Source organism: Falco cherrug, chromosome 7 (assembly GCF_023634085.1).
Source record: "Falco cherrug isolate bFalChe1 chromosome 7, bFalChe1.pri, whole genome shotgun sequence".
NCBI classification, from domain to species: Eukaryota; Metazoa; Chordata; class Aves; order Falconiformes; family Falconidae; genus Falco; species Falco cherrug.
This window is the reverse complement of record NC_073703.1, coordinates 61,744,467-61,770,329: the sequence shown is the minus strand read 5'-3', so window position 1 is coordinate 61,770,329 and position 25,863 is coordinate 61,744,467. Positions and strand designations below refer to the sequence as shown.

At 41.1% G+C, this 25,863-nt stretch overlaps 1 protein-coding gene across 2 annotated transcripts in view; it reads right to left on the bottom strand.

The window, feature by feature from the left end:
- PRORP (protein only RNase P catalytic subunit) overlaps positions 1 to 25,863 on the bottom strand; it is a 53,771-nt gene that overhangs the window by 24,057 nt on the left and 3,851 nt on the right. For both annotated transcript variants that reach the window (XM_055717205.1, XM_005444126.4), the window contains exons 3-5: positions 25,316 to 25,363; positions 20,118 to 20,250; positions 2,108 to 2,215 (exon numbers count right to left, since the gene is read on the bottom strand). In XM_055717205.1, the coding sequence (XP_055573180.1) occupies positions 2,108 to 2,215; positions 20,118 to 20,250; positions 25,316 to 25,363 (289 nt within the window). The remainder of the gene's footprint in view (positions 1 to 2,107; positions 2,216 to 20,117; positions 20,251 to 25,315; positions 25,364 to 25,863) is intronic.

Here is a 25,863-nt window from a genome sequence, read left to right as displayed (position 1 = left end):
CTTCTTGTCAGAAGTACACAAAATAAGAACAAAGACACAGTCCTTTCCTGACATGTTACAACGCAGGAGTTCAGAGTCATGAAGAAACAAAAGGGCATTCGCTAGCATGCAGCACCATCTCACATTTAAACAATGTTTCCAGTTGGAAAAGACTGTAAACTCAATAGGTAATACTGCAATCATGTATAAAGACACATCTATGATAAAAAAATAATGCAGAAGTATCTCAATGAATAGGGATGCTCAATACAAGAAAAAGTCTTTAGTAGTTCATATGTATTCCTTTTGGGCAGCGAAGGAGCAATTTTGTTGCTTAAGAGTGCAAATACACACTTTGCTTGCCAGAAAACGTACTATCTAGACAGTGAGTATCAACAGGTGTAAGTCTGGATCAATGGGCACGTCCATCCTCTCTCATGTAGTGACTTCACACGATCTAAACCAGCATCCAGATAACAGGAACAGCAAAAGATTGGCTGCCGGAAGCTCCAGCAATTAACATTTTTTGTGCATAACAAAATGCAATAATAATTAATGGCAACTTAGCTCATAGAACAAGTAAATTTTAGCTAAGAGAATCTTCTAGAGGTAAGATGGGGTGAGCCCAAGTTACTGTTCTGTTGTGCAGAAAGGAAAGACAGATCTTTTCTAAAAATCCTCCTAAATGATTCAAGAGAGATCTGATCTCTATCTATATGGACCAACCTAAATGAAAAGTTAATGCCTCCATTCAATCCTTTTGCGGCTCCCTGGCATCATGGATCCCAAAGTCCTTCCAATACAGCAGAAGCTAAGGAGGAACTCAAAGGCACTTTATGCTCCTCAGTATGCTGATACCTCCTAGCAAGATTTCTAATCAGAAATCAGCAATAATTACCCATCAGAACCAGGCTGGCTCTTTGCTCCTTTGCCTCCAGCTTTTAAAGACCATTCAGGATCCTGTTCAGAGCTCCTACACTGGGACAGGCATGCCTTGCAGAAGTACCCTCCTTTCTCTTCCCCCTCCTTGGCAGCATAGATCTGTCCTAGATCTTGAAACATTGTTCCGCTACTTGCTGTCTGGGATTCTTCTCAGAAAATCAACAATTCCTTCCTTACCCCACCAAAACAAAGTGTAAATTTCCTTTCCTATTTTCTTAATAAGGAAAGTACCCTCTTCATGAGCCAGTATCTCATGAAACTTTACTGCCACTCTCAAACAAACATCCTTCAGCAAGATTCTCTAATCTCCCTAGCTCAGCTGCTTTTAACTACATATATGAAAGCATATCCTTCTTCTTAAGAGTAGTTTTAAAGTAGTTCTTAGAACAAAAACATATTTCTTGTAATTACTAGAAATAAATTACCTCCTTTATTATCAAGCACATTTATAACTTTTAATTTCAAGAGCATGGAAATTTAAATTCTGGCTTTGGAATACATGTGAGCAGTTACTTCATTACTCCTCATTTAAAGTAAATATTTGATTGACACTGAAAAAACTCTTAAGCCATTTCTTAGTGAAATGCTAAAAGGCAGTACTAAGGAATCTCAAAAATAGGTATTGGTAAAAAAGCAGGATTATCCTTCTACAAATAACCAAGTGGAAAGAACTACAGACAGTTTGAGCTGCCCTTGTAGGAACAGGACTCAAATGCTTAAGTCAATAGGCAGAGAAATAAAGTTTAAACTTGTACAGGATGTGGTTTGAACTAAGGGGTTATTTTAAGAAGAACTCTTACCAGCTTAACTATATCAGAGTAGATTTTCTATATGGTAGATTTAGCCTGTTTCCCTAAATCCCTGTTACTATGAAAACATACACACTCAGACAGTATATGTCCTAATAATATTATTATTGATACCTTAGCTGTATCTATGAGCATCGCATACATGAGGAAATTTAGGTATGATTTTTTAAGGCTAATACAGTAAAATATGTAAGAAGAACCATCTTCCCACTGATGATTTTCAATCTGTGAAATCTAGATAACTCTTTGAACTTCACTGTAACACGTGCTACAACAATGTTTGACCAGTTTCTCAAGAGAATAAGTAATAATGAGGCAATTACTGTTTTACAATCAGCATACACAAAACTCTTAATGAATATTTAAACAGCACTTACATTTTCACACTGTATCTTTCTGGGGTTTATGTGGGAAACATTGAGTCCATCAATAACAATATCAAAGGGAAGTCGATTTTCCACAAATGTTTGAAAAGCTTCAAATTCCTGAAATAAACAAACAAACAAATAAACATGGGGGAATAATATGTTCAGTTTAATAAAAAGAGATTTCATTCACTTTTTTAATAAAAAAAGAAACAAATCCAAAATCTCTCACTTTTCCTTCATTGGCGACACTTCACATCTTCGCTTGCACACTTGCTAAAACAACCACATGAGGGAAAAAGAGCAGAAAAGAGCAGAGAGAGGAGAGGAAAGGAAAGGAAAAGAAAAATATATCTTCAAAAGCCATGTTACAGTGGGTATTTCCAATATAGTTTTAAATTACATTACAACCAAAACCCCAAACTTTACAGTCATCCAGATTTTCAGAATAATAATCTGAACGTACACTTTCATAAAGATACATGCCATTGTTACACAACAGTTGCAAAACAAAGCAACCTTACAAACCAGTAATCTGTGACACTACTAAATCTTAACATTTCCAAGTCTAAAATAAGCATCATACTTAGTTTCTCTGTAAGAATTCTGAAATCTCTGAATGCCAATCAATATTTAAATGAACATTCACTTAGAAACACAGCACTCCATTTGTGAGAAATAGACAGCTAGCAAAACAATGAACTTTCTTATTAGGTCAGAAACATAATGCAGTGATTGAGCAAGCCAACAGCATCCATCCATTTTTTTCAACAGAAGGAAAACCACAATTGCTTTAGGCTTGAGAACCCATAGGACGAGAACAGAATACAAAGCTTTAATAAAATCTTCAGGAATTTCTCCCTTGATTTTTGAGTAAAGATTTAGTGTTTTTAGCAGACACTTACATAAGATTTCTATTTTCTGCTTCTGACTGCTTTTAACAGGCATAGGAATCCTAAGCCATCCTGGTGGGCAGTGACCTGGTTTCACAAATTACCTTACTAGTAATAAGTAAGACTTATTTACGGGTAACAGAGGTTTCACAGTCCAAGGCTATAAATAAACTTTCATAGGAACTCAAAACAATTGCAAATTTCATGCCTTCTGCTCAAAATTCAAGAAGCCCTCTTCTACTCTTGCCTTCTCCCATGTAGCCATATGGGAACATATGAGTTTAAACAAAAACCATCACCTCAGCACCCAGACAAAACCTGTTCAGCATATACAATTCTTCCTCGGAGAAAGGAATGAAGAAAACATGTATTTGTCCAGAAAATACACTGCTGTCAGGCAGTAACAGATGATCACCAACTTCAAGTTTAGTCAGAATGCTTCTGACAAGTTATATTAGGAAAAGGGTTACTTATATTAAGAATACAAGCCAACCAAGTGAGATAAGGATGCCTCACTCAGATGGCAAAATTTCAGGCTTAATTTCCAAGTGAACGGGGGTATACGGGTCAAAAGCACACTCACAAGAACACAGGCAACATAGGGCTCAATCTAGCATCACCACAATCAATAGCATTTTACATGATCTTTCATTTCTCCATGCCTTAAATAAATATTATTATTAAGAAACCATAAAAAGCTGAGCAAGACAATGATCATTTCAACAAAAATAAATTGTTGGCACTTGTGTTCTCCCCTGCCCCTCAGAATGGTCAGGGTTGGGCACCTCTGAAGATCATCTAGTCCAACCCCCTGCTAAAGCAGGTTCACCGAGAGCAGGTTGCACAGAGATGTGTCCAGGTGGGTTTTGAATGTCCCCAGAGAAGGAGACCCCACAGCTTCTCTGGGCAGCCTGTCCCAGGGCACAGTCACCCTCAGAGAAGTTTTTCCTCATATTCAGATGGAGCCTCCTGAGTTGCAGTTTGTGCCCGTTGCCCCTTGTCCATCACTGGGCACCACTGAAACCAGCCTGGCTCCATCCTCTTGGCCCTCGCCCTTAAGATATTGGTAGGCAGTGACAAGATCCCCTCTCCATCTTCTCCAGGCTGAACAGGCCCAGCTCTCCCAGCCTTTCCTCATCAGGGAGATGCTCCAGTCCCCTCAGCATCTCTGTAGCCTCTGCTGGATCCTCTCCAGTAGTTCCCTGTCCCTGTAGAACTGGGGAGCCCAGCACTGGGCCCAGCACTCCAGATGCACCTCCCCAGGGCAGAGCAGAGGGGCAGGATCACCTCCCTCGACCTGCTGGCCACGGTCCTCCTAATGCCCCCCAGGGACCCATTGGCCTTCTTGGCCACCAGGGCACACTGCTGGCTCGTGGGCAACTTGCTGCCCACCAGAGCTCCCAGGTCCTTCCCCGCAGAGCTGCCCCCCAGCAGGTCCCCCCCAGCCCGTACTGGTGCACGGGGCTGTCCCTCCCCAGGGGCAGGACCCTGCACTGGCCTCTGCTGAACTCCATCAGGTCCCTCTCTGCCCAGCTCTCCAGCCTGCCCAGGTCTCGCTGAATGGCAGCGCAGCCTCTGGGGTACCAGCCGCTCCTCCCAGTTCTGTATCATCAGCAAACTGGCTGAGGGCACCTTCTGCCCCTTCATCCAGGCCCCTGGTGAGTGAGTTGGGCAAGACTGGACCCAGCACTGACCCCTGGGGAAGCCACTAGCTACAGGCCTCCAGCTGCACTCTGCACCATTGAGCTCTGCCACTCAGCCAGTTCTCAATCTCAATGTATTTTATATTCATGAATATTCTCATTGCCATCTGACAAGGACACTGAGACACAGAAAGGAAGTCACCAGCCAAGGAGGTGGCAGGGAGGAGAAACAAAAATCACCAAAGAACAAAAATTCCTGACTTCTGGGCTTATGCCATGCAGTAGAATTCCTCATGGTTCAATGTCATCACTGTAACACTGGATGGCTGTCCGAAACGTGGAAAAGATGAAAGGAAGGAAGACACATGCAGACCGAATGAAAATAAAATAGAAGAGCTTTGAGACAAAGATAAGTATAAATGGAAAAGACAAAATAAAATGAAAGCAGATGAAAAACACATGGTAAACACTCCACTAGAGTGTTATTTTCCTAATGCCAACAAATGCCAATATTATTTCAAGTAACATGGTTACAATCAAGGAGACACTTTTATAAAGTGTGGCATACATGTAATCTTGTCTTTAAGGGCTCAGTTCAATACAAAAAAAACACTCTGTGAAGAACTTTTAAAGTGGCATTTTATTTCAAGTGACAATAGTTACAGAGCAGCTCCTAAAGGGGTGAGTTTTCCCTGATGGGCCGAGTGCTTTGTTGAGGGAACACTACAGCACAAGTTGGGGGAGCAGCAGCAAAGTTCAGTGGGTCAGTGCTTCCCTCTGCTCACTCCCTGTCCTCTCCCAGCAGGGCAGATGGAGCAGGAGCTGCCAGGAGAGTTCTGCTGAGGGGCACCAGGATAGGCTCAGCACCTCTCAGGAGCCAGCTCCTGGCTCTCTAGGGTTTACTTTCAGAGCTGGGGAGATGCTGCAGCCTTTTCAACATTGTTCCCTTGGGCACCCTACCTTTCCCTGCCATCTCCTCCCATCCACATCTCTGACTCCGTTCTCAACAGATGCCTGACAGTGTGCCCCTGCCAGCCTCCCCGATCTGCTGTGTTTTTTGCTTCGCTACCAGTAAACCATGCAATACAGGGAGAGGTTTGCTGGCACAGGAGTCTCTTATCCACACAGGGAGATGAGGAGTTAATAGCAGAGTAAGTGCAGAAGACAAATAGCCAAGTTCAATTTATGTCACCAAATACAGAAGACTCCAGTGAAAAGCCTTAGAGAGAATAAAAATCCCCAAGGATCGGTTAATTTTCTCCTCACCAACCATATTTCTCCAGAAACACACATGAGTGCTCCTTTCCTTTTCCAGAAAAAAACCAACATAAAGAACAACAGAGAAGATCCAGGTCTGCTCCCCTGAGTGACAGTTTTTGAGTGGTCACATTTCCCATCCTCTTTGGACACAGGGAAAGGAAAGGCTGAACCCTGGGAATAATCAGCAGGCTACATAATCCGGTACAGTACAAAGGGTTATTCAAACACACAGATTTACACTATGGAAGTGTATCGTCTGGCTGAGATGGAGTAATTTTCACCATAGCAGCCCTCATAGTTCTGTGTTTTGTATTGGTTTCTACAGAGCTGTTGATAACACACCAGTGCTTTGGCTACTACTGAGCAGTGTTCACACAGCATCAAGACTGTCTCTCCAACATTGCCCCTTCACCCCTAAACTGGGGGTGGGCAATACCTTGGGAGGGGATATAGCCAGAACAGCTGACCCAAATTGACCAAAGGGATATTCCATACCATATGATGTCTGCTCAGCAATAAAAGCTAAGAGAAAGGAGAAGAGGGGGCATTTATTATTACAACATTTGTCTTCCAGAGTAACCACTACATATACTGAAGCCCTGCTTCCTGGGAAGTGGCTGGATATTGCCTGCTGATGGAAAGTAGATAGTAACTCCTTTGTCTTTCTTTGCTTACACATGCGGCCGTTGCTTTTGCTTTATTAAACTGCCTTTACCTTGACCCACGAGATTCTTCCATCTTATTTTCTTGCCCTCCCCCTGTTCTGCTTAGGAGGGCAGTGATAGAGCGGCTTGGTGGGTACCTGGCATCCAGCCAAGGTCAACCCACTACAAAGAAAGCAAGCATACAATTCAAAGGATGTTGATCTTTCAAAGATCAGGATTTGCCTGGATTTTATGCAGATGTTACTTACAGCCACAGTAATGAAGAGATGATTCACTCACAATTCTCTAAATATATTTCCCTCACCGGTCAATTGTAAGAAGACATTGAAGATCTTCTTTATAAGCAATAAAAGAAGTATAGCACAGCTACAGCTTCAAGAGAAGCCAGACACAATAATCATCAATGCAGTACAATGACAACATGAAGGTTGGTTTAGGCAAAAAGACGACAGCTATTCACACAGGCTTCTCCTTCCAAACAGAGAATGCAACATGTGATTTACATACAACCCTGAGTATGCTGCAGGAATGTTTACATGGAAACACACAGCTGAATACAAGGGGCACTTCTGCTGAATCCCTTCAACACACCAAGTAGCAAAATGTATCTCTCTCTGGGTCATAGCACCAAACCAAACACTGCAAACCTTATACTCATTTCTAACTTTTTCTGTCCAGGTTCACCTCAAAGTTTCTGAAAGTCCATTGTCCCAGCCTCAGAAATGCTACTCAAACTCACTTCAACAGACTTGGCAACTGAAGGGACAAAACTTTAAAAACACATTCAGCATTGCTCATTGACATGACCCTCTTAATGCTCAGGAGCCACAGAGAAGTGCTGTAATACAGCAAGGCTGCTACCTCACTGCAAGACTTCCCCCAGCATCCCACGCACCGCGTGAACACGCCTCCCTACAGCAGGAACAATCACAATGCAGCACGGTGCTCACGAGGCGCCAGTGATATCCTGTTTCACATCACATACAAAAGAAAAGGGAATTTAAAAAACTCCCACCTGATTTCATTCATTGCCTAGCTGGGAAAACAGGGGAATGCCAACTACACAACCATTAGAAAGGATTCACCGCAACTTCTACTAAGAAAACTTATCTTTGCAAATGGACACCACGCTGACTAAATTGATTTGGAAGTAAGGACTGGCCATAACAAACCCACAATGGAATTTATCTTGACATGAAGAAGTAAAGACATTTAAATTATTTTTTTATTTAACCACTAGCATGTGGGTGTCTCCAGTCCATTTGTATCTCAGCAAAAGCACAAAAAGAGTCTCACATTTTTCTGGTATTCCACATCAGCTAGATGACTCATGCACTATTTCACCATCATTTTGTATTGTTATGTACTGGTGCTGCCACAGAAAGAACAGAAAGAGTGTTCCTACCTTCCCCCTTCCCTCAGCCAGCCATTCCTAGCCTTGCCCCCTCCACCTATGCACACACATTTGCTGGCACAAGGAGAAAGACTGAAAAGGACCAACTAAGCCCATGTGAACTGAGCCAACGTAACAGTCTTCAGCCAGCACCACTCCCCCTGCTCAGGCTACAGCTCAGAGGCTTGTCCTGGCATGAAAATGCAGCCAGGACATGGAAGGAGACTGGGAGCAGGTGAGACTACTGGGATCGCCTTTTCCCATACATAGCCCTGACTATCCTAATGGACGGGATTGTGAAACTACAACATCTTACGACATTTATCTCTCAACCTGGCACACAGCAGCAAAACAAGAGCTAGAGGTTGGTTTTAAAAAAACAGAAGTATAGGAATTATTGTTTGAAAAAGAAAGAAAAAAGACTGTTTTTGCTAATTTTTTTAATTAATGGTTTAAAATAACTTTTTTTTTTAAAAAAAGTGTGACCTCAAGACTTCAGCTCTGGCTTACACAGCCAATAATATTTGAAATTGCAGCAGTAATAAACCTGAAAATAGGACTCTTCTGTAAGAGTATTAATACATTTCAACTTCTGTAAACACATTTATAAAAGAAATGTATGTCTTTCTTCTGATACCAGTATGCACACAGAATACAAGCCTTAAAAGCACAACAAAAATGAGGGAAGGACTTAATTATTAGTATTTGCAGATTTACCATGTTAAATATGATAACAGAAATCAACAGTACAATTGAAGACCAAACAAAGAAAACATATCTAAACAAGCATGTCCTTTGATAAGAGCAATAAGAAGAACACTGTGAAATAATTTTAATGTCTATAACAGATCTAAGGGTATGACAAGCTTCAGAACACAGAAAGCTTAGATCACCTGAGCATTTTTCTCTGCAAGTCTACATAGGAAATGTGTTGGTGTTTAGAAATAAAAATCATGGTATTGCTCAAATTCAACAATCCAAAATGTCTACTGATATAAATGCCAAAAACCAAAGTAGTATAACATACAATGGAGATACATGAGCAAATCCAAAGAGGATTTTTAATATAAGAAAGGCTATTATGTTCATGCCATAATATGGAATTTGAAAAAAAGGAGGAAAAAAAAAAAAAACAACCAGAAGAAAAACCCTATCAAAACCTATTAATATTGCTGTGGAAAGGGCTTCTTGTCACTTCTGAACAACAAAGTTTATGCCCACTCATCAGGAACAGTGGGGAGACACTAATGTCAAATTAAAAAGTGCAAAAATACAGTATTCAACATACATTGTTTCGAGAAGCATTCACAATAGTTTAAGCTTTGTACAACAGAAAAAGCAGTGCTTCCCCTCTCCACATTAAATGACAACACACTCAAGTGCAAGGAAAGAGCAAATTCTAATTAAGACAATATTATACTGCACTTAAGTATTATGCAACTACCCTTATTATCAAACCTGGTGTTTTTCAACACCATAAAAGCAGCTTTTAGAGAAGTGAAAACATTCACTTTTTCATAGTTTCATAAAATACGAAGTGATGGGGGTTGCTTTGTTTTCAGCAATGTTTCTTGGTACCAGAAGAAAAACACAGGAATGAGCACAGAGTGTGAGAAATAAAATTCAGCTGTCAAACTGAAATCCAGCCAACTTTTTTTAAGGCGCCTTGCTGGAGCACTCTTGAATCTGTTTGTTGCTATGCCTAAAGGGTTTGAATATTTCCCCCACAGTTTCAAAGCTTGGAAATCCCCTTCAAACCCTTATAAGCAAGAAGGCTTTTCTCAGTATCTGTATGGTAACACTTTGTACTCTGGATTGCACACAAATTGTTTGCTCTGTTAAATGCTTCTGGAGTTAACAAATAACCCAGGAGTCACAAACTCCTGCGTCTGTAGCTTTCAGAGATACCATCACAAACAGGAAGGTAGTTGCAGGCACATTGACAACCTGGCTGAGATGTGCTCTGTGTTGCCTGTTCTTAAACCTCTGTCAACACCAGGCAGTGTTGTTGCAGGACTTGTTCCTGCCTGCTTACATCAGACAGCAGAAGGTCAGTCACAAGGGCAATGCAAAACTTGGACCTCAACAATTCAGGCAGCACATTTAACATGGAGGGAAGAACAACCAGTTCGTGCTGCTGCCCTCATCTTTGCGAGGTTGCCACTGTAAGTACAAGAGTATAGAAATGGACCATACCAAGCTTTCTTTTAAAACAAACAAACAAAAACCTTGCAAAGGCAGAAACATTTTGATTACACAGTGCTTTTTTTTCATCTTAGGGCAAACCACCTAAGAGAATGCTAAACCAGGAAAAGACTGACTTGAGTGCTTAAATACAATGTTAACGGGCATTATAGAAAGACAGTGGAATAACACAAAAGCAATGCATCACAAACTTTGTAGAAAAGACAGTGTCCCAAGTGAGGTAGACTAGCACTCAAGACAGTCCATAACATCCATGTGGAAAAATGCAACACTATTACCAGACAGCCAGATATACCTCCATGCTTCTTTCTCTGCTATGCTGGTACAGATGTTTGAAGCAAATCTGAACAAGGAACTGATTTGGCTGAAAAAAACACCCACAAGTAAACAAAACATTATTTTGTCAGCTAGGTTTGTGCCCCGCTTACCATGGGCTGTGCTCACTTGTTTCCTGGCACACTTGCAGGGGCCAAAGCGGGCAGGAACGAACAGCTGGCAGGATGCTGAGGCTAGTTATGCTAGTTTAAACACCACACTGCCACCAAATGCTTATGTTAACTAATACTTGCAATTTCAACAGAAACAGCAACTGTTCTGGGGGACTGAATGGCATTACATGTTTTGCCCTATTTTAATATTTCTAGAAACATTTCAGAAAATTATAAATCTATGCATCCAGCATCTGTACACTAATACGGTTGAAATGAACACTAAAAATTGTGCAAACCCTCTGGAATAATACGATCTGGTAGCATTTAATGCGCACCTTTTGCAGAAGAGCATCTCTAAAAATTATCTTCTTGTGTCAATGAAAAAGTAGGTAAAATAGAACCAGATGACATTAATTAGATTTTCAGAAAAACCTAACACAAGACTTCATAACAAGCTACTAAAACACTGTATAAGCAAAAAAAGGCAGAAAAGAAGAAAACAAATGGTCATACTAAAAAATTCACAGCATCTTTCAAAGTTCTGTACTAATTCTCAGATATATGAAATATTTTACAGATATTTAGGAAAGGAGATGGCACAGAAGAAGCCAAACCAGTGACTAATACAAAACCAAATTAAACTGAGCATCAGAAAGATGAAACAATGTATAGTATAGGAAGAAAGCGCACTTATATTTTACAGATTTCTGGAGAAACTGTATCAACTTAAATGATCCTAAGAAATAAGGCACTGGATAGATAACATGAAATTATTATAACTTGTTAAGCTATTCTAATTATCACAAATCATAATGAAGCCCTATATTAGACAATTCCACATAGGCCTCTGCAGCAAAAGAAGAACCTGTTTGACCACAGCCGGAGACCAGCTCCTCAACTTACAAGGAGCTTTGATAATGGACCAAAGGAACAAATGGTAAAGGACCACTCAATAATGCTTAAATTCCATAAGGTAACATTTCAAAGTGTCTTAAATCAACATGTGCTCACATTACTTTTACTTTAGAAGCATTATCACAGAACTTAGCAGTATTCAGAGACAGCGAACACTTAAAAAAAGGATGGCAGTATACACAGTCTGCATTATGTAAACACGTCTCAAGATCCTATTTAGTGGAATGCATGAGCTGCAAGTAAAGGACTATGTGTCCAAGAGGTTCCTGATAAAATAATCTCCTTAAAAATTAGCTACTTGGATAACTCAGATTAGTTTTATTCTTTAGTTAAAAGTTACTGTTCTGACTTCATGTTTATGGTCTTGTCTGCCTCTGTGATCAGCTAATGAACAGGAAAAAAGTATCGAGATATGCCATTCTTAAACCTCAGCGAAATCCTTCAATTTCTTTTATTTCTTTATATATTCTAGCTAATGTAAGGAAGATGCAGATCGAAGAAAAATCACTGCATCAACAAACCACATTTGTATTTTGCTTAGGAAGATCTTCAGATGATATACAGTGGAAACAAGGTTAGTAACTGTTTTTAACAAAGCAACTGGTGTTCAAATAAAATTAAGATTAGAACCAGATTTTTCTTACTTGATTGCACTAACTGGAATATAAAGACTGTATCATGTTAGGCGAGTTTCCAAACACAGAACTGACAAAATATAGTTTAAAAAAGACCGTGGAGGACTGCAAGGAGCTCTTGGCAAAAAGTCAAACAGAAGAATTTTACAGAATGTGGAAGGAACAGATCACTTGGGAGGAATATAGGGACATTGTCAGAATGTGCAGGGAGGTGATGAGGAAGGCTGAGGCCTGTTTGGAATTAAATCTGGCAAGGCAGGTCAAGGACTGTATGAAGGGCTTCTTCAAGTACATCAGTAAGGAAATGATGACTAGGGAAAATGCAGGCCTGCTGCTGAATGAGGTGAGTGCCCTGGTAACAAAGGACACAGAGAAGGGGGAGTTACTGAATGCCTTCTTTGCTTCAGGCTTTACTGCCAAGGCCAGTCCTCAGGTTTCTCAAACCCTGGAGGCAAAAGAGGAAGTCCGGAGAAAGGAATATTTTCCCTTGGTCAAGAAGGATCAGGTTAGAAATCACCTAAGCAAACCAGACACCATAAATCCATAGACCCTGATGGGATGCACTGCCGAATGGTGAGGGAGGTGGCAGATGTTATTGCTAAGCCACTCTCCATCATCTTTGAGATGTCATGGAGGACAAGAGAGGTACCTGAGAACTGGAGGAAAGCTGTTGGCATTCCAGTCTTCAAAAAGGGCAAGAAAGAGAGCCCAGGAAACTACAGGCTGGTCAGCCTCACCTCCATCCATGGAAATGTAATGATCCTAGAAGTCATCTCCAAACATGTGGAAGAAAAGGTTATCAGTAGCCACCATCGATCCACCAAGGGGAAACCACATCTGACCAACCAAATAGCCTTCTGTGATTGTATGACTGGCTGGGAAGATCAGGGAAGGGCAGTGGATGTTGTCTACCTTGACCTCAGCAAAGCTTTTGACAGTGCCTCCCACAATATCCTCATACATAAGCTCGAGAACTGTGGGTGAGATGGGTGGACAGTGAGGTGGATTGAGAACTGGCTGAATGGCAGAGCTCAGAGGGCTGCAGTCAATGGTGCAGAGTGCAGCTGGAGGCCTGTAGCTAGTGGCTTCCCCAGGGGTCAGTGCTGGGTCCAGTCTTGCCCAACTCACTCACCAGGGGCCTGGATGAAGGGGCAGAAGGTGCCCTCAGCCAGTTTGCTGATGATACAGAACTGGGAGGAGCGGCTGGTACCCCAGAGGCTGCGCTGCCATTCAGCGAGACCTGGGCAGGCTGGAGAGCTGGGCAGAGAGGGACCTGATGGAGTTCAGCAGAGGCCAGTGCAGGGTCCTGCCCCTGGGGAGGGACAGCCCCGTGCACCAGTATGGGCTGGGGGGGACCTGCTGGGGGGCAGCTCTGCGGGGAAGGACCTGGGAGCTCTGGTGGGCAGCAAGTTGCCCACGAGCCAGCAGTGTGCCCTGGTGGCCAAGAAGGCCAATGGGTCCCTGGGGGGCATTAGGAGGACCGTGGCCAGCAGGTCGAGGGAGGTGATCCTGCCCCTCTGCTCTGCCCTGGGGAGGTGCATCTGGAGTGCTGGGCCCAGTGCTGGGCTCCCCAGTTCTACAGGGACAGGGAACTACTGGAGAGGATCCAGCAGAGGCTACAGAGATGCTGAGGGGACTGGAGCATCTCCCTGATGAGGAAAGGCTGGGAGAGCTGGGCCTGTTCAGCCTGGAGAAGATGGAGAGGGGATCTTGTCACTGCCTACCAATATCTTAAGGGCGAGGGCCAAGAGGATGGAGCCAGGCTGGTTTCAGTGGTGCCCAGTGATGGACAAGGGGCAACGGGCACAAACTGCAACTCAGGAGGCTCCATCTGAATATGAGGAAAAACTTCTCTGAGGGTGACTGTGCCCTGGGACAGGCTGCCCAGAGAGGCTGTGGGGTCTCCTTCTCTGGGGACATTCAAAACCCACCTGGACACATCTCTGTGCAACCTGCTCTCGGTGAACCTGCTTTAGCAGGGGGTTGGACTAGATGATCTTCAGAGGTGCCCTCCAGCCCTGACCATTCTGTGATTCTGTGACAATAAAACAGGTTTAGACAGTGGATTGGAAGAAAGGAATATTCTTGTGTTGCACAGTGGCCTGATTTTACTGCACAACCATTTGATGGCAAAGGAGACCAAGTGACCTGAACAAAATCACAACTCATTTCTTGCTATATGAATCAAGAAAGGAGCGTGGACCACCCCAAAAGATCTGACTGAGCTCCAAGAAAGATTCTCTAACACTGAGGTAATTGAGGGAAAGAAATACACACTGAATTTATAATGTTTTCATCTAGATCTAATTCTTGCTGCTGAGGAAGCAGCTAAGTCTTTTATCCTCCTGCCAAAAGACTTTCTGTGCTTGTTTGCTTCCATTATCAGGAGCCTCTGGGGTAAGGGAAGATGCAAGAGAACCCTTAGAGAAATTCCAACTGCCTTTGTTTCTCACCACCCATTTCCAGTTCGGTCTCCCCTCTTCCCCTCCTTTTCCTTCCTCCCAAAAGTTCCCTCCTCTCTAGCAAATCATATCACAAGAGAAGTGTTAACATCCACCCTGAATTAAATGGAGACAGAAGGACAGAAATAAGCAGGAAAAAGGCTGCAGTTTGGGCTGCAGTGCTCTCAGACTCTGAGTACTCTGCTACTGCAATTGTCTCAACATCCATCATAAATCATTACGTGTCTTTTTTCTATGCTTACTTGACCCACAAGACTGAGCAGTGGATCAAGCTCTAAGGCTAGTGTTCTCTATAACCCCAAAACTAACTCTAGGTCTAGTCAAACCAGTGCTACTGAATCAAACCACAGCTAATCCTGAGCCCCACTCAGACCAGCTCTCCTCTGTCCTTCTGGATGTTACAAGATCTAGCAGCAAACCTGTTTTTTAAGGCAATGTAGGATTCTGCCCTACTGAATATTAACCCTATCCTGAGTCCAGTGGCCCATATTTAGCAGAGATCTGGAGGGGGAAAAGCTGTTCAACACTATCTGCAAATGTTGTCTCATCTTTGTAGGCTTCCCTAGACTTATGACCATACATCTTCATGATTCAGAAGTCTTCAAGCTTGATATCAGTGTATTTAATTCTAATTGCAATGCTAACCCTATCCTCACCTACAAGCTAATTATCCTTCCCATAACTAAAAATTTGCCACAAGGCAACAACGGACTTAGTCATGAATCTATTATTCTGCAAACCAAATAGAATTAAACTGTTCAGCAGCGGCTACTCTATAGTCAAACAACAGCTATAAACAAGTTTTTTGATGATTGTTGTTGCAGACTAGATAACACATTTGTCCTTACCAATGCCACCTCTAATTTAATGGTCTCGCCTAACCACAGCTGTATTAAGTGAGTGCTTCAAGTATTTTAACTCCCAAATATCAGTTCTTACCCTAGTCTTAACCATAGCCCAACACCAAAAGGCTGCCAATAAGCCCTTCATCTCCACTGGCATTAGCTCTCACTCAGTCTTAATGGACTTGTAAGACTCCCACAAGTTCTTTGGAGCACCTGCTGTCCAAAACACTAATCCCCAAACACCACGCTTTCAGGACTTTCTAAATTCAGCAATAACAGGTTCTTCCATCCTTGCCATCCTGAAACCCCAGCCTACCTACAAACCAGTAACTCACACCCATCCAAATATTAGTCATAACTTGCTCACCTAAACCAGCCTCAGCATTCATCCTACTCGTGGTCCTCCTAAAGGAGAGTAAGGAAAGAAGGGGGACAAAAAAAAAAAAAAAAAGTGTGGGGTGGGAGCTAGAGGGTGGGGAGCAAGCTCAGAAATCTCTACAATCTTGAAGCTTAGGTTTAGCCCTAATCCTAACTCTAACTACCGCTCACCACCCCTAACAGAAAGCTTTCAACCCACACTGGCACCAGAAAGGTTTTTCCGTCTTGCCAGCACAGTTCTTGCAGAAGCTAGCTCTGAATCCAAGTGCTGTCATTTTAAACCAAGCCTAGCAAAGTGACCTACCCTACCACAGAACAGACAACACAACTTTCAGACACTCCCACCTAAGAAGAAACCACAGGAATTATTCCTGCTTAAAATAGCCCCCATCCCAGTACAAGGGGCTTTGCAGCATTCAGCAACATGCCAGATTTTTGCACTCCTACAACAGAGGACACTTTACTGGGAATCTGATCCCTTTGCTGCAATGTGGCACATATCTGTGCTCCACAGGAGAAATTCCATCCAGCCTTCTCCTTCCTTCCACATTTCCTCCCTCAATGTTCTTTGCTCCCTGGCAGTGCCATGGAGGAGCTAATATATAAGGGAATAGAGACCGAGGAGCTAAACAGCACACACAGCCTGGGCTGTGGCACACACCATGCACACAGTATCAGCCGATAGCTGGGAAGGGGTTTTCTCCTCTTCAGCCCCTGCCTTCTCAGGAGACATAGCAGGCCTCACAGCATTAACCAGCTTTCTCTTTCAGCTCTGGCAAAGAAGCCATGACATCCAGGTGCATGATGGACAGCCACAATCATCCAGGCATCTCAGGGCAGGTAAGGGTAGCTCACCTTGGAAACCACTCAAGTGCAGGCAATTTAGCTGACTTTGACCACAAGATGAGAGTCAACAAAGCAAGTAGAAAAATGAGATCAAACTGGAAGTTGGGAGTGAAGGCTCTGACAGATGGGGGTGGGGCAGACTGTGTCAGACACAGTCTTGTTAAGAGTTTGGAGTACACAGGGTTTTTGAAAGTAATAAACTACTCCAGAACAGGAATGACATATACCCCACAGGGCTTTAGGGCAAATCATAGAGTCGGGAAACATGGACATGTGGAAGAAAACCCAAAGCTTTATAGAAAAGAAAAGGCACCAATCTAAAAGTAAGGGAGAGTGCTTTATTTTCAAGGCTCCTTGAAACAGCACAACCTCATTCAGTTACAAAAATAACACTGAGATGAATGGGTAACTTCCTCTTCCCCCTTCAGCCTCCTATATTCTAGAGGAATATGTAAAATCCCTTCACATCTAGTGTGGGGACTTTACGTGCCCACAAACCCATGTCTTCCTGCCTTCTTGACAGCACATACGTATCTCCTATGTGCCTCCTTCCCCCTGCACAGTCCTTTCAGGTTTATCAGGGTATGAAGTAGCCATGAAAGGCATGAAATTACTGCATTTGCTTATCTGAGAGAAATGCCTGGGAGCAGCTGCAACACAGAAGTCACCACAGCAAGTTGATTCTGTCTTTCAGCATACAAATTATATCAACTCAGGCTCAGTAGCATAGCTCCCAACTGAATGCTGTCAGAGTAAACAGGCATCCCACCGAAAACATCATACAGGCATCAGTACAAAAGGTGACAGTCTTGTTACAATTGTTTTCTTTCTACAGCAGTCTGCAATGTTGCAGCTTGCTATATTAGATCGTCATACGACATTCTAACAGGCCTTTCAGTAGTTATGCATAAAAGATCTGAATCAATGTTTATTCTTAATGTATAACAGGTATTTCCTTATCACAGATAATCAGGTTTATAGTTCATGCAAACCATCTTTTCAATGTATTTGTAAATAGTGTTCACTCTGACATACAAACTTAAGTTGTTTGATTTTCTTTCCTAAAACTAATTACAAAAAAGATTTTTTTTCATCATAGCACAACCAACTACTTTTGAGGAATCCTCAAACCCAAATCTTTGCTCCTATTTTTCTACACTGATCACATTTATTTGTAAGTGAGAAAAATAAAAAATAGAGCAACGATGGTGTCTGTTGCAAATGTAAGACAAAAGACTATTCCTAAATGGAGGAAGAAAAAAAGAAAGAAAAAAAAGATTCCAAATGCATTACATACTCAAGTTGAAACACTGTTGGAAAAAAGAATGTTTAGAGCTCAAAACAACTCAAACTGCTTCCCTGAATAATCATTTCATTGCAAGAAACACAGATGCACTAAAGAAAACTAGTTAGGAGAAAAGAAGGAATAGAAAACTAAAATGTTTTCTATTTGAATTGCGGCTACTACAGAAAAGTGACTGACTGGAAAATGGAAACTCCCCTGCTCAGATACACTTGCTTACATCCTATTTTCAGCCTCATCACCTAGTTTCCCCTCTGGAAAACCCTCACTGCAGGAGAATTCACACAGCCTGGCATACCCAAAATGGACAGCATATTTTCATCACCACATGTCTGCTTTCACAGCACAAAGCGACTAAAAAGTCCCAAATTTATTTCTGGAAACCTCTGACACATCACGACACTGTTTTGCCTCTACCCCCACATCCATGCTCAAAATTCACTGAGGGAGCAGATTTTAAGCTGTATGGCCAAGCGTAAACACACCAAGTTCATCTCCATTCAGCCTCTCAGTGACTGCCTCCTGATACAAAACTGGAACGAGGTCATCCTGAAACTAGCAAGTGGGTGGCACCAGAGCTGTACATGCGGAATTTCAGCTATCACATGGACTAACAAAATCTACTGACATCAAAATTTCAAATAATGTATTGAGTCTTTGTTTCATTAGATCGCATTCATTTGATCAATCAGGTTCTCAAACAGGAGTAACATCACTTGCACAGCTGCTCAGCTTGGGCATGAACGTCCTGTTACCCAGAACTCCCTTCCTAAATCTACCTGCCTTCAACTGCTACTGCTAATCTAGCCCTGTGTACTTGGCAAATTTGACATTTTCAAGCGAACAGTCACTACAGGGAATAGAAATGAAAGTTCACAGACTATACAGTTAACCAGTTAAGGAATTATAAAGTTTTCTTGGTTTGCTTCCTTTAATAAACCAACCTCAACCATAATTTTCACAAAGGCTTTCAGAGAACAGATAGAGGTAGTTGTACACTGTGTAATAAAACACATCCTTTTATTTACCTTACAATATTATAGAACACCAGCACCCATTAAATACTTAAACTTATTGCTACATTTTTAAGGATAATTTTATTCCTCTGTACGAATTACAGCTAGATCAGCCAAAAGTCCTGAACTGAGGAGAAAATCTGTGTGGAAATTAGATGTCTAAACAATAGGCTGCAGGTACTAGAAGCACCCCAACGTGAGCTGTTTCAGGTTTCTGTAACTGTTACACACGCACAATGTCTGCCTGCAGAAAGCCTGAAGAATTAAACCCAGCGTCCTCTTCCTTATTTGCTGAACTGGCGCAGAACTGAGGCAAATCAGCTGCAGCAGAGTGACACCTACGCTGCTAAGAGAAAAGCAAAACCACCCTGAGACGTGGTGTGGGCACCATCTAGCGGAGCTCAGCTTCCAGCTGCATCACTACTGCTGAACCCCTAATCTCTCCGCAAAGCGAGCAAGAAACAGAACTGTGACATATAGTGCCTGGGGATTGCACCCTACGTTTCCATTGACCTTTGAAAAGTTTGATACTCCTGACGTATACTCCAATTATATATACGAAAGCATAACTTTAAAAGTGAGAGTTAGTTGGCTGATTGGTTGGTTGTGAAAGCTGACTGAACAAAAGGGTAATTGGTTCTTTACTGATTCTGGCAAACAGCTGCCCAACTGAAAAAATCAAATATTCAGAATATGAATGCAAGTTTCAGATATGATACTGAATTTAAGAAATACCAGGACTTCTCTTTTTTGCAAGCTCAAAACACTAGATGTCTTATTTTGTTCTAGTTACTGGGGGTTTATTCCATACTTAAAATTTAGCTTTTTAAGGATCTAAAGATTTCCATACCTTTTAAAATTTTTAATATAAAAAAAACACACATGCATTTTAATTATTTCAGTATCCATTAAAGCTGTCTGAAAATATAAGAACAAAGACAATGTGAAAGAGGTCAAGATTTAAACCCATTTTATAAACACAACTGAAAAAGATACTGAAGTATTTGATGTATCTAATGGCCTACTAACATTTAAAGGAAAGAAAAAATGGTATGTGGTGTTTTCAAAGTACTTGACCATTAACTATATATTACCCTCCTAGTCAATGAACTTGACAGCGCACAAGACCTACCTGTGGGCTTGTTTTCCTGTAAGTGTCAGTTCCATGTATCACGTCCCTTATTATTCTTTCTCTGAGATTATTATAATCCTCTTCAGTAAGGTTACTATCCTCCAACTGATGGTTGCAAACCGGGCACTGTCCACTGTAATAACAGTGAAAGGAGAAAACAAAAGGATAAAGGCTTCTAAATAAGAAATACCTTAAATTTTACTAATTTATTGAGTGTGAGCACAATATTTTACAAGAATTCCAACACAGTACAATCATCAGAAAATTGGTTGTATTTTTTCTGGGATGCATCCAAAACCTGCTAAACTCACTAGAAATATTTTGATGTGATTTAGTGGGATCAGGATCAAAAATTTAACTCCAGAGATGTTGCAAGATTTAGTACTAAAACTCTGCATGAGAGCATGGAAAAAAAGAAAAAAAGAAAAAAGTATTTAAATATTCACCAACATTTATTTAGGCTTTGAGAGATCAGGGTTCGATTCTCAACATTACCACAGATTTCCATATCTCTAATATTTGGAAGTTTCCCTACTACACAGGAAATTCACCATGGATATATACAGCCCAGATCTCAATATAGGAAGGTGAATGCAGTTGCCCTGCCCTGGCCAGAATATATGCAGTAACTGTAGGCATACTAGTTGAAGATAGCAGGCAGACCATAGAGCCTTGGTCTAGCTGTAAGTGTTGTAAGAAAACACACCAGTAAAATGCTCCACTATTGTGCCACCAACTGCTCCTAAAAAAGCTAAATTATTTATGCCTGGTTTATCAAGATTAGGAATAACCAAACCTGCCATAGCTGTAGGAATAACCTCACCAAAAAGAAGGAAGGAAAGAAAGAAGGAAAAGGTAACATAAATCTGCTGTATGGTTGGAAAAGCAAATAATGAGGAAGACTGCCTTTGTGCCACTTGTCTCGCTATTAGACTTCCCCTTATTTCTAGGCTAAGACTGTTCAGATCTCTCAAAGGTGGTCAAAGTGAACAGACTGAGTGCATTGTGACTAAAACAGAAATACTGTTTGCTCTGAAAGCCCACAGCAACACTAAGTCACGCTGGCACTGCATGCCTGTATGATGCCCAGTTCCACCAGTGATTTTCCAGTATCAGGCTGACTGCACCCAAACAGCCAGTGGCTTTATATTGGTAACTCCTGGTAACTAACCACTAGTTTATTGCTAAGAAACTTCCGTTCCTGCTCTGTAGCACAGGCTAAATATCCTCACATGGATCTAGGAATGTGGACTGCTGCAGATGAAAAACCTCTACAGCTACAGTCAACCAATGCCATCATTTAGTGTTAATTTCCCAGAGCCAGAAACACCACTCCACCATGCACAGCCGTGTCAGCGACTGTACGATTCATGCAGCACCAGGACAGTTTCATTTATCTTTCACATCATCCACTTCTCAGTACTCTTAGTCTCCCTCTTGCAGGGCCAGCAGCTACGATAAGAATTGTGGTTCTACAAATCATATGTCGTTTTGTCTCTGACACATACAAGAACTCTCCACTAATCTGCATGTTTTTAACACTAAAAGAGATTGGATATCCATCATAAAAGATTACAGAATAGAACAATAGGGGGTGTGAAAAAAACAGACCTCAAACTCTTTAGAAGTTTCCTCAAGAAGAGTGCTAACATGTCATAGTAGATCCCAAAAAAACTTCCAGAACAGCACAAGTGAGGCAATGCTACAGAGAACACACAGATCCATGCCAGCCAAGAGGCACAACTTTTTGTCTAACCAACTTAGTGCTACAAAAACTCCCCAGCACAGGAAAAGGCCATTAAAACAAACCACAACCGTGAGAACCACATCAGCTGCTATGAGTTGGGTTTTTGTTCCTACAGCCTGCTAGCACAGCACATGCATAATTTCAGGATGCAAAACAAGACAGGACTAACTTCCTTGGCCACCTCTGGATTTTTGTATGATCCCCCAGAACAGTATCTTGAGAGAAAGAAAAAAACACATTTTTGTAGTATCTCACCTTTTCTGTTGTTTCATGTTCCACAGCCACAACCTCTGTCCTAACACATCATCTGAAGGAAATACAACTGGAACTGTCATCACTTCCATACCCCACTTGTTCATCCTTTCTTTATTGCCTCTCCCATTAGCCCCTATCAGCTAAACACCTAACCAATACAATGCACAATTCCATACCCAGGTCAAAAATGTATGTCATGCATCACTACCATGAACCTCTGGGCCCACCACAGAACCAGTGTGCAAGGTGGGGTAACAGTGGAGGACTGAGACAAAACAACCTGCATCTCTGTGCTTGAATTGCAAACTACATGAACCTCTTTTTTTTCCCCCTGCTACAAACTTAACTGAAGGTTTTGCAGGTACTTTCTAATGACAAACCAATGACCTACAAATATACACAGACTTCATGGGTAGACTTGTTGACTTGCACCTCTGATTGTGGGTTAAACCTAGAAACTACATGAATAAGGAAAAAGAAATAGTCAAATAGGACATCAACATACACTACGGACATTCACAGTCAGTCTTGTCTGTTCTCAAGCCCTTCTGCAACAACATTAGACATGAGATCCAGCTTGTATCTTCATAACCAGACTGGACACTCCAGTCATAGTACCAAGAAAATAAGCAGAATCTAGTAGCTTCTCCAACAGGCAATAAAATGACACTTAGTCTGAATGGGTCTTTGGTTCTTCCTGACTCCCGAACAATGACTTTTTTGCCACTTGCTCCCACTTAAGCTTCTCTTACATGCAGGGTATGTTGTTGAAGTTTCACTTTTTTCCTTTCTGTCTTGCTCTGTTCAGAAGCCTATATTGACCCAGCTGGGCATAGTTTGAACGGAAGGAGTAACCACTCTTCTCTAAATCCATCCAAGTATCTTATTTTCACAAGCACAATCTCAGAACTGAATCACAGGATTTGAGCTTTAAGTATTAAAATGGAACAAGTTATTCTCCCCAGCTGTCTCCACAGAGATATCCTAGAGATGCCAAAGCCAAGCTGTAATTTTCTAAAACCATGGCAATCAGAAATGTTAAATTCTCCCAATTCTCTAGTATACATTAATGCACATTCCAAAAGCCAAGACTGCATTAATTGCAATGCTGACAGTGCATTTACTAAATCAAAAAAGTTACTCGTGGAATTCCAACAATGGACATTCAGTGCTGCATACAAACAATACGCTCCAGGGGCTCAAGCCACTGTGACTACTGCAGGCTTGGCTTACATATTAATATAAGCAATGAGACTGACTGCTCATATAGCTGTAAAGTTACCATTAAATATATCTAATTGCATTAAGGAACTTCACAGTTTGGTAACAGAGAAGGCCTAATGAACTGTCACAAGACTATTTCAAAATCATTAAGCCTAAAGTTTAAGGACCTGTCCCATAGTTAATGTAGATCCTTCTGCAACTACCACTTTCCGATTACTTGACAAAAACAAATCTCCCCACACCCCAACAAGTCAACCCACCCCAACCTATCAACAAGCAAAGCTCCTGAAGCCAGTTTCTTCTTGTGCAATTGCAATGTGGATGCCCAAAGGGACCAGAGGCAAAACAGGCAAAAGAAACACTCATCATCTTGCAAGACTGGGCAAGTCTAATTGCTGCTTTTTTGCAACCATACCTTTCAAATTACCTTGCAAATTTTGTAACTTCTGATTGATCATTTTAGGATTTCATGCAAAGAAATTCCCACACAGAAGCCTTTCACCTCTGCAGGATATACAGCTGTGCTTACAGCTACCTGACAATTTAACTACATTTTTGAAGGACTACTTTTCTGAGATAGATTTGGAGTATCATGGCACCTACATACCAAGCGTGAAGTCACACATGCTACAGTAGTTTGAACATAGGCCCAAAAACTTGAGCTGCAGCTTTCTATAGCTGACCTTGGAAATCCAAAGCTTTTGTAACTCTCAATTTAAAATGGTCCTCAAACGTCAAGGTTTGTATGCAGGGGTTTCAAGCTTCTAATTATCACAGCTCAAAGAAGCTAGGAGCTCAGTGCTAGATAAAGAAGAAAATATCCTGGATATAAGCATCTGAGATATAACTGCCAGTATTTATACAAAATTAGAATAACCTATGAATAAGCCTAATAAATTGTCAAACTCACTTAGGAAAACATAGTTCTGGATTTTTTTAAACTCAAGACTCACGTTTTAAGACATCAGTTATGCCAACTACAAAGATGAGTCTAGTAACAAACACCACATGAGTTTCAGAGATACCTTAAGGCCTTTGTCCTTAGTTTACAGACAGCGAGACAACAAGCTACCTCTTATCCAAGCCAATCAACTTTAGAATCTTAAAACTCTAAAGGCTGAAAAAAAGTTGTCTAGAATTTGGTGAATTATAATACAGTACAGTAACAACACACACGTATTAATAATCAATTTTACGGTGAACGACCCTTACTCTTAGGGCAGTGATTTATGCTGTTCTTTCATAGACTTCAAAGCAACAGACTCTACTTGTGCTTTTACTTCAGACTATGCATCATGGTGTATTTTTATAAACCAACAAAAAACCCCAATAATCCATTGGAGACCTTCTTATAATTAATACATTTATAGTTGCCAAATTGCTACAAAAACAAAGAACCAGGTTTCAGATAGATTAACATTTAATATAGGAATTTACAGGCATTAAGAAAACTGTGCTGTAATAGAAACACATACCCAAGTTATCCCTGTGAAAATCTAACATAAGAATTATCTTGTCTTCTCTAAAAATCAGGTGGGAAGGGAGAACCCTCCCATCTGTACGAATTAACTGCAATATGTGAACAGTACCAATTTTCAAGAAGGCATCCATTTACACTTCGAAACTGCTTTGTTAAATATGTTAAACAATGGTATTATAAAGCCAAGCAAAAAAGTAAGTCTTTAATTCCTAAACAGTAAAATGGCAGCTCTTACTTTTCCCTGTGTTTTTCTGCCTTGGCCCTGCTTAGCCTAACTCCTTTCCAAATCTGCATGTTGGGTCTTGTTTAATGCACAAGAATGAGTTGGAAACTGGAGTTTGGGAAATCGTACGTTCACAACAAAGGTTCGTATCCTCAAGAATTAAAATATTTTCTTATATAAGGGAAGCTGTTCTTTACATTTATGAAATAAGAGTTCAAGATAGTGAGGTGCTGTCTTGATTATTCTTTTAAATAAAGTGTTGCATTTACCTGTCTTTAATGTTGGTCAGGTGTCCTCTCCACTTCCCTCCTGGTATGCTAGTATGTACAGAGGGAAAGATAAAAACATCAGATTCATATTTAACAATACCTGAATAACAGATTAAGAATTATTCTATTTTGGTCAACATTTAGAAGTAAAAGACCAATTATCTACCCTGCAAAGAAAGCATAAAAAGATTCATATATAATTTATCAACGCCCAAAAATATTATATAAAGAACCAGCATTTAACAACATGCAGAGAACTAATACCATCAACCTCCCCAATTTATGTTGTCCTCAAATATTAAGAACCATACAAATAAAGAGGCCACATTGACAATTTTTAACTTGCTGTCCTACATACATAAACCACCTCACAAACCAGATGGTAAAGCAGGAATCAAGATTTCTATGCAGGTGTCATCCTGAGAGATTAAGAAAAATATGCTCATATCAAAATGAGCTGCATTGAGACTTTTTGACTCCACATCATTATCAGCACCATCACCATCATCGTGCTGGAGTAAACATTCCTTTTTACCCACAAAATCCAA